The sequence below is a fragment of the Ctenopharyngodon idella genome, chromosome 22 (assembly GCF_019924925.1).
Source record: "Ctenopharyngodon idella isolate HZGC_01 chromosome 22, HZGC01, whole genome shotgun sequence".
Lineage (NCBI taxonomy): Eukaryota > Metazoa > Chordata > Actinopteri > Cypriniformes > Xenocyprididae > Ctenopharyngodon > Ctenopharyngodon idella.
Window position 1 is genome coordinate 2,094,733 of NC_067241.1, and position 9,612 is coordinate 2,104,344.

General features: G+C 39.0%; 1 protein-coding gene and 1 long non-coding RNA gene across 2 annotated transcripts; one reads left to right on the plus strand and one right to left on the minus strand.

Annotated features, from left to right (window-relative positions):
• Nucleotides 1-1,008: 1,008 nt before the first annotated feature.
• On the minus strand, nt 1,009-5,305 carry LOC127505284 (serine/threonine-protein kinase pim-2-like). Its single transcript, XM_051880740.1, has 7 exons — nt 5,273-5,305; nt 4,633-4,942; nt 3,279-3,373; nt 3,074-3,124; nt 2,584-2,962; nt 2,246-2,416; nt 1,009-2,123 (listed from the first exon to the last, which is right to left on the minus strand). Exons 1-7 carry the CDS (start codon nt 5,303-5,305, stop codon nt 1,987-1,989), a joined length of 1,176 nt encoding a protein of 391 aa, XP_051736700.1. The 3' UTR covers nt 1,009-1,986.
• Nucleotides 5,306-8,270: 2,965 nt separating this feature from the next.
• LOC127505041 (uncharacterized) lies at nt 8,271-9,342 on the plus strand. The gene is made up of 2 exons (XR_007927542.1): nt 8,271-8,693; nt 8,907-9,342. It is a non-coding gene; the product is annotated as an uncharacterized LOC127505041 (long non-coding RNA).
• The last annotated feature ends 270 nt before the right edge of the window (nt 9,343-9,612 follow it).

The window sequence follows — 9,612 nt, forward strand, 5'->3', positions numbered from 1 at the left end:
AATGGTGATTAAATCTAACGATTGCTTAGCTCGGATCACGCCAAACTGCGCAAATTATTATTATTGTAATACTTTGTTCTCAAACTGTTAATGTTAACAACATCAGCATTGTGTGACTATGTGTATTTAGTGTGTATTAGCGTTACCTGTAGATTTCAATTTCTGTAACCACTCCACTGTCCAAAGTATTTTGCTTTTGACTACGGATGAATCTCCAGTTGGTACTGATTGTCATTTGGACCTTTCTGGATTACAATCCACCATCAAATTAATAAGTTTAATTATTGCAGCTGCTGTGAGAAAAGGCTATAAATGATCCGCTACCAGGAGCATCCTCACATGCCATATAACCTACTCGCTGGGACTCGTTCTTTCTGTTTACAGACGTGGCATAATGACGCAAAGACGAATGGCTGCATGCTCGAATTTCCCGTGGAAACCCACCAGTAGCAATTTTATTTAAAAATCATTACATGCTTTGTGAATCGGGCTAAGGTAAGGAGATAGTTTTGAACACTGGTTGGTTATGTACTTGCTCAAAAATTGATTTTGGATAATTTTTAACCAAAAAAAAGTTACGGACTGCAGCTTTAAGTGTGATATTATTTAAAAAAGCAATCAGGGTGTAAGGGGTTGAAACGATATGGAATTTGTGCAAAATAAAAAATTATAGTAACTGACAAATTACTCAAAATTAAAATGGAATGATTTATTAAATAAATTTTCCCTCCACCCACCCAATAATTTGAACAACAAATTTTCTGTTAATATTTTCCAGTGAGTTCTCTTTTTTTCTGAACTAAATTTGCTGCTTCTTTTTGTGCAACAAAGATGCTTTCACACTGGCATTTTAGTATGAAACAGAGCATGGTTTCACATAAAACATTGGTAACGTTAAAACTGTCATGCGGACCGGGGAGCGCACCACGTTACCGAACCTGAAACTGCCTTGAAGGAAGTTGCGGCGGCCGCAGCATCTGGGGGTAAGGACAGACGAGCCGAGAGAAAAGGAGATGGATGGATGAGGAGCGAGAGAGACGAGAGAGGAAAAAAAATTCTTGATCCGGTTCCCAGACACACTGACACTTGGTCCTCAACCAGCTGAGAGGCTCTCACCCGCGGTGACATGCGATGGTACTGGATGCTCCTTGGTGGACGGCTCGATCCTCCTCCACCTCCTGGCGGACAGCGATGGCTCCTCCTGTTGATGGCAGCCGGCAGCGAGTCCCCCGTTCTCTGCTCCTCCCCATCATGGCGGACGGCAGCAGGCTCCGGGAAGCAGGCAAACATGAGCAACTCCTCTGCTCCCTCTCGGAGGGCAGCTACCCCCCCTCAACCCAGGAGCATGGCAGCGAGCTCTCCGTCCCACCGGGTCTTCCATCGCTCCAGCACCAACCGCCTCGGGCAGCCACTGGCGCTCACTGCTCCTTTGTGCTGCCCGATCTCCTCAGCACCGTGATTCCCCTCAGCAGAGAGGACTCTCTGACAGTGTGTCCCTCCTTCCTCCCGGGTTTCAGCACCAATGTAGCACGGTTAGTGTTCAGGGAAGAAGAAGGTGGGAACCGGCAAATGTTCAGCGCAATCTTAATTATATAAAATAAACAAACACAAAACTAAAATAAAAGCGGCAGCCCCTCATGGACGACTGCCACACACACATAAACAAAACATAACATAAATTGTCCAGGCCTAGTCCTCTCTCGTCCTTCACTGTCATCGCTCCTCCTTTTATCCTTCCGAGCTCCTCTGTGAGATACGAGACCGGTGCGGTGCGCAGGTGACACTCATTAGCACTCGCGCCACCGGCCTTGCCCCGTTCTCACAGCTCGGCCTCATCCTGCCCGCCACAATGACGCAAGAAGAACGTGAATGCATTGGGTTTCGATACAATCAAGTGTGTATGAAACCAGTCCAATCCGGGAACAAATGCACTCAGATTCGGACTGAAGCAAACATGCCCAGTGTGAAAGCCCCCTATGTTCCCTCCTAACTTACACTACCTGACTCCTGAGCTACTCGTGACATTTGTCCCTGCTGAAACCATTCATGCTGTAAAATCTCCTCTATAGTTGCTCTCTCAGTTGGTTCACGAGTCAGGCACCGGCTTATCAAATCCTGGCATGCTGTAAAAGTTTTCACAAGAATGCTGGTTAGTCTGGTATATTCTTTATGTCCATTGTACTGATGCTTTATGTGTTTTAAATGTTGTTGTCATTGTGTTATCAGTAATTAACTGTTCTCTTACCTCTGGATATTCTGGAGTTAAACCTCAGAATGCCATAATTCATGTCGCCTAAACTTTTGAAGGGCTGACATTTGCACATCACTCTGTACATCATAACGCCCAGAGACCAGACTGTTGTTGGCTCTGCCTCATATTTTAAGTCCACGTAGTACTCAGGTGGTTGACATCCTCCTGTTCATTAAAAGCAAGAGATATACAGGTTAAGCAAACATTTCATTTACAAAAGTCAACTTGTCCAAATGTCCATTTTCACATATATATTCTTCACTGTTAAATCACCACACAGACTGACACCTAATTAGGGCTTATTGCAATGCTAACACAAACAGCCAACTGACCTTCAAATTCACCCAAGTAACCACTTTTGATGAGGTCACCGCAGCCAAAGTCGATCATTTTGACTTGGTTCGTCATTGTGTTGATCAGAAAGTTATTCAACTTAATGTCACGGTGGAAGACGCCTTTGTCAAAACAGTGTTTGGCTCCGAGCACTGCTTGGTATATCAGGTCACGTGCCTGTGATTCATTCATCCGCAGTCCATTGCTAACAACGAATTTGAGCAAGTCTTTGCAGGGTTGCGGATACTCTAGGATGAGGATGTACTGATCTTTCTCATCAAACCAGTCCAGCATGTGGACAACGTAGGGGCTTATCGGAGGCTCATTCAGCAGCAGGTTTAGAGCCACTTCTGCAAACAGTGGCTTGGAACACCCAGGCTGGAGAAAAGAGTTCAACAAAAGGTTAGCTGACTTTCACTATCACATTTCACTTGTATTTAAAATATATTGTTTGTATTTAAATATATGCATTATGTTTTACCAACTTACAATTGCAATATACCGGTCTGCTGCACTCTTAGGGATAAATTTGATGGCGACCTGAAAAAACAAACAAAAACAAAACAAAAAAAACATTAATAATTGTATATTGGCATCATCACAAATTGTTCCATTTAAATTTATTTTAAACATGTTTTGGTCAAAGCGTTGATCTATAAGAAACATTTGGTGAATACAGCAAGATTGATTTTACCTGCTCGCGTTTGAATTTCGAAATCCCCTCACAGACAGTGCCGAAGCCTCCTTCTCCAATCTCCTCTCCCACTTCATAAAGCTCAGAAAATGGAACTGCAAAAATATACATAAAATAGCATGTTAATATATGAGATTCATAGTCTTACATGACCCGGGGCTGTATTCACAAAACATCTTAAGAAGTAGGTCCTAACTTGCCGATTTAGGAGAAACTCTTAAAAATAATGGGCGTGTCGGTCCTAATTTTAGGACTAAATTTGTGCTATAAGAGTATTTCACAAAGCATTTTAGCACTAAAACCAGCTCCAAAATTTAAATTATTTATTTAAATATGGCAACATGATAGTTCTACAATATTTCAATGAATAAATCACTAACAGAGACTCCTCCCCTAGTAGCCAATCACTGTTGTCATAGTTAGTAAGCGTGTTGACATCATCCATAGCAACAAAGTCAACCCCGCCCTTTCTCTTAGCTTAAAATTTCTTTCTATTCCTTAGTAGAAGTTTGTCTCAGCAGCTTTGTGAATAGGTTTTAAGAGAAAATTCTTAGCTAAGAACTCTTACTGCTATTTAAGAGAACTCTTAGTGGTAAGATAAAATGTTTTGTGAATACGGCCCCAGGAGACTAAATATAATTAAGAGGTAAAGGGAAAAGTAAAACAGCAGGATAATCAGTTTCTTTATCATATTCATTTAACTAGGGAATCAGAAAAAAAAATACTTCTTGGATCAAGAGTACAAGATTCATCAGCATGACACATTACATATAGGCCTGGTTTCACAGACCGGGCTTAGACTAAGCCAGGATTAGGCGTTAGTTCAATTAGGGTATTTAAGTTGCTTTTATAAACGTACCCTAGAAAATTCTTTAATCATTACTGGTGTGCATCTTGATATAAAACAATAACACTGGCATATTTTAAGATATGTCAGTGCAAGTTGCTTTCAGTTGAAACAGCTCAAACATGCATTTTAGTCTAGGACCATCTTAAACCTTGTCTGTGAAACCGGGGGTTGGAATGCCAGATGAGAGATTTGAATATGAATACACAGACTTACTAGGGTATCTAGACACAATAAGTGGAGGAAAAAAAACAAGAAAAAGTTAGCAAATGGAAAAATACTCACGAATAGATGGACCCGGGTAAGAGGCTTTTCTAAACCAAGTTTGATCTCCGACACGTCTTCGCTTGGAAGCAGCACCTGGAAATTTTGGAGATCTTGGCTCAGAGCCAGATGGGCCTGGAAGAGGATCAGCTGGATCCTGCAGACCTGTTGGCACAAGGCCACATGGTCCTATGACAGGTGTTATCATTGAAGCAGCTGGATCTTGATCAAGGTCAGAAGAACCAAGCTGCGGATCTTCTGGAGGATCAGTTGGATCCTGCAGAGCCGTGGGGTCATGGACGGATGGATCCAGCTGAAGATCATTCGGATCCTGCAGAGCTGTTGGCTCAGCGACTGGATCCGGCTGAACATCAGTTGGATCCTGCAGAGGCATTATCTCATGGGCAGCTGGATCCGGCTGAACATCAGTTGGATTCTGCAGAGGTGTTATCTCAAGGACAGATGGATCAAGCTGAAGATCAGTTGGATTCTGCAGAGCCGTTATCTCACAGATGGCTGGACCCGGATGAGGATCAGCTGAATCTGTGTCGGGCTGTGGACAAAGAGGAGCCACCTTGTTGTGCTTTTTGTGTTGTGTTATTTTACGTTTTACAGCCCGACATGTTCTTCTCAAGAATGCACAGAAGCCTTTCTTCTTAATTTTTGTTTGTTTTTCTAAAACAAACAGAAATAGAGGAGTTAGAAATGACCTCCAGATATTAGACATCAAATACTCAGGCTAGAGTACACCAAGAATAAACATTTTCATGATTCCAAAATTAACTAACATGCTGCAAAGGAATAGATAAATACACACACTTAATAGAGTCACTAGACACAAGTGTGAAAAAACAGTACAAAATTAAAATGACAGTAGACCTACCTTCAGCTGCCTCAGGATCATCTGGATTTGCATCACAGCTCGTTGGCTTGACACTGGATGGACCCGGCTGAGAATCAGTTTGATCCCGTAGAGCCGTTGGATGGAGGCCGGATGGACCAGGCTGGGGATCAGCTGAATCTATGTCGGACACAGACTGAAGAGGAGCCACTCGGTTGCCTCGACGTTGACACTGATTGTCACTTTTCAAAGTCAGCAATTTTCTTAAGAATGCACAAAGGCTATTCTTCTTGCTTTTTGCTTGTTTTAAAAAAAATAAATAAATAAATAAAATTCTGGTTACTACATTGGTTTTCTTTAAACTGAACTAATGAAATAAACATTTTATACAAGTCACGAAATGCCACAACAAAACTAACAATTGAAAATTTAATTAAAAATGCAAAACTATAAAATATATAGAGGGGAAATTTGTTAATAACCCTACAAGTTTGATTAAACCATCAAAATATGAGGAAAATATGTTACAGTATATATTTTTAAATATTTTAAATATAAGGAAAAAAATATATATATATATGTAAGGAAAGAACAAAACACTAAATGTGGTTAAGGCATTTATGTGACAAAACTATTTGGCAAAAAAAGGAAAATCATAGAAAAACAAAAAAGCTCACAGGAAAAGGCATACATTGACTACATCATAATCAGTTATTAATATTTTGTTAGTTCTCTCTTGTTTGCATGTGTTCATAATTTCTTTGTATGACAGCCTGGCCAAATATTATGTCTGCACAATTTGGCATTGCGTTATCACAAATAAAACTGACTCCAAGCACAACTATGCAATATTCTTATGAAATGTTTTACAATTTTGTAATAATATTTGAATAAAAGGAGAAGATGTCAATTTTCCTAGGCTGGACACCACTTTTAGCTACTACTATATGTGTGTGTACTTGGTAAATCGAATATGGTGGGGACCAAATGTCCCCACATTATAGATAGTAATTTTTGACCGGGGACATTTTGTGGTACCCATGATGAAAATAGCTTATAAGTCCATACAAAATGATGTTTTCTGAAAATGTAAAAAATAAATGCAGCAATTTTTCTGTGAGGGTTGTTTTTAGGGGGATGTTTAGGGTAGGGGATAGAATATACAGTTTGTACAGTATAAAATCATTATGTCTGTGGAATGTCCCCATAAAACATGAAAACCCTCATGAAAAAAAAAAAAAATACTATAGTAATTTATGGTAAATACTATAGTGTTTTTGAACCATACTATATTAAAGTACTTGAATTGTAATTCTAGTTGCTGTGGTAATATAACAACTATAGTAATATAAACAAGTTACTTTACCCAATTCTGTACTAAGTTTTCTACAACTATAGGGTGTATTACAATACACTACAGTTTACTGTAGTAAAAACTAAAGTATTCTACAGTATTTATTAGTTTATCAGTTCACTATAGTTAATACTACAGTATGCTGTAGCATCCATTAACAAAGTGTTGTAAATACTATAATATAAACAGTATACTACAATTTACTATAGTATGGTTCAAAAACACTATAGTTTTTACTATAGTATTTTTTCATGTGTGTGTGTGTGTGTGTGAAAATTATATATGGAAAATTAAAGAATTTCACAAAATTAAGTTTGTTACGTCTGAAAATGTGGTATATTTACCTGTCGGGCTGTTCTCCATAGCTGCTACTTAGCTGTCAAAGTGTTATACACTGGACAGTTAGAGTTGAGCGCCACACAATCAAACACAGGAGAAACTCTAGCGCTTATAATGAAGCGCTTTAAAACTCGCAATCGTTGTGTGGAGAGATTTCGAGTGTTTGCTCACAGTCTTCGCTTCTGCTCGGATTCACACTGAACTGAAAAGCGATCACCATATGAGAGCGAAGTTATGCTGTGTGGCTATTGTATGGAACGCGGAGCTCCTGGGCTGCGCTATGACGTCACTGATTCTGTGACGTCACATGCGTTTAAATTGGGCGCGTAGTGTATGCAGCCTCACATAACCGCATTATATACTGCCTTCAAGTGCTAGCAGAAATTTCCTGTTTCTTACTTGTTAATTCGCTTTTTTTCCCCCAGAAAGAATATGAATCGTGGAAGACCTCAGGCTCATTCTTTCCTTTTTTCGTGGGGAAATCTTCTTAAAGGGATAGTTCAGCCTAAAATGAAAGTCATGTAATTGTAACCCTGGTAACCTAGGCTACCAGTGAAGAGAATAAAATAACAAATGGTTAAGAGAAAAGTAAAAAGTAAAAGTAAATTTTAACTTAAAAAATTAAGTTTATCCAAATATTAACCATATTACAGAGATAACTCTTTTAAGAGCCAATAGAAGCAGCGAATCAGTTTAAGTCCTGCTTACGCGCTGTTTTCTGAGTGCATGAGAAGATCTTGAACTCCCTAGAGCAGTGGTTCCCAAACCAGTAGGTGGCGGTAAGTCACTGTCTTAATGCGTGAGTCATCGTGTCATTCATTCAGTAACGAACAAGTGGCTGTATTTATGAATGAATCATTGAATCAATAACTTTCACAAATGATTCGTTCAAAGCCGCAGATTTGTTCACGAAACAGCGCTGTGTGTTGTAGTTCTGCCGTGGTTTTCGTTGGAACTATTATTTCGTTGCAAAATGGAGCAAATACTAAAAATACTGTGAAGAACATCACTTTTTTGTTTGTTGAACTGTTGCAAAATGCCACATTTGCAATCGTGTGGATATTTGGATTTGCATTCTTGCTCATATCAACATTAAAAACAAGAACTCACAAAAGGTGTGTTTTGTATCATGAGTTTAAATCTTAAATTGATCTCTTTTCACTTTCTATGCCAGGCTATTTTTGTTCTTCATGCTAGTAAGTGCTAAATCTACAGGTATACTGTTGAGAACGGCAGTAATGTAGCGCGATTTGCTGAGGCAGCAGACTGCATGCAACCTTTAGGCACCCGTATGCACGCTGCTTATGTGGAAATGGATGCAGTCAGTTTTGAGATAATATGGTATTTTGATTGGATTTCATGTATTTACGGCATTGTGCTTGTTAGAAATACTTGCTCGGTTTTAATAATATTTTAAGGTGGGGAAGAATGAAATGAACGGCAAAATTCGGCATTTTGTTCGCGTACCCCCAACGTCACCTCACGTACCCCAGTTTGGGAAACACTGCCCTAGAGACTAGAAAGGAGTCAGCTGCATGGAGCGATTTCCATAAACTCTCCGCGTTAAATAACCAATTCAGAGAGAAATGTGATTAAAAACAACAGAGAGATTAAATTTCTGAACGGATGCGATAACATAAAGAAGCTGTCGCCGGAGTTAGAAGACGAGGCGGAGATTCATGAAATAGAGGCCGATGCAGACCCACGGAGCATCGGAGCACCTTGAATGAACTTCCTTGTTTGAATAAATATCATCAATTTCTTGCCTTGGTGAGTCACATTTTAAACATTAACTTGATTGTTATGCAAGAGAAGTGTCACAAACGCGATAGCAAATACATGTGATTTGTTGATGAAAGTGTTTGAATTGAAGATTTATTATTTTTCTGCCTTGTCTTTACAAGGCTTGATTTTTTTTTTTTTTTTTTTTTTTTTTGTGATATTGATGAGATCGTCTGTGACACGTTTTCCTGATTCGTGCAGGACTCATGAGATGCAACTAAGTGTGTTTACGGTGAGACACCTACGGACATGTTTTGCTTGATGAACTGTGTTTTTGAGCCATCAAACTGGTAGGGGAATTCTTTTCCTTTTTACTTTTGGACAAACATGACGTGAACTCATTGAGATCTGCTTATTTTCCCTATTTTTCCCCCCGGATTTTTAATGAAAGACTTTGAACTGAACTATTAGAAAAGAATCGATATTTCTTTGAACTGAATCGTTTGATTCATGAACTCAGGTTAACCGAATCATTGAGCATTTAATTCACCTAACTGAAATTGAAAAGTGAAAATTCAGAGCCACATTCTGTACAGCACAAATTCTGAGTATTCAATTATTGAATGTAATATTTTGTTTTGAGAATGTTGTTTACTGTTTTCTTCAATTCTGTTGAGTTATAAACAAACTGACAGAGTGTTGAATTTTTCCAAATGTTTTTATTTTATTTTATTGTACAAAGTGTAGGAGAATTGATATCCAGCTGATTTAAGGGGTTCAAGTTGCTGAATCCAAGTACCAAGAAATTCCAAAAACACGTTGTGTTGTAATGTATACTGTCACCAAATTTAGTTCATACGTCACTTAGTTTGGCAAGTAGCACATAAAGGCCTTCTTTACACAAATGATGTTGGTACACAGCTTACATACAACAGCTTTTGCATGATAATTGCTTACTGAATTTGAT

What these genes read in the sequence shown, in the direction of transcription:
- LOC127505284 (XM_051880740.1), bottom strand. Translation starts at nt 5,305, where the DNA reads ATGCAAATCCAGATGATCCTGAGGCAGCTGAAG. An exon ending in TCCAGAAGATCCGCAGCTTG is followed by an intron (nt 3,374 to 4,632) that starts GTTCTTCTGACC and finishes ATATTTTTGCAG; the next exon opens with TTCCATTTTCTGAGCTTTAT. An exon ending in CAGACCGGTATATTGCAATT is followed by an intron (nt 2,963 to 3,073) that starts GTAAGTTGGTAA and finishes TCTTTTCTCCAG; the next exon opens with CCTGGGTGTTCCAAGCCACT.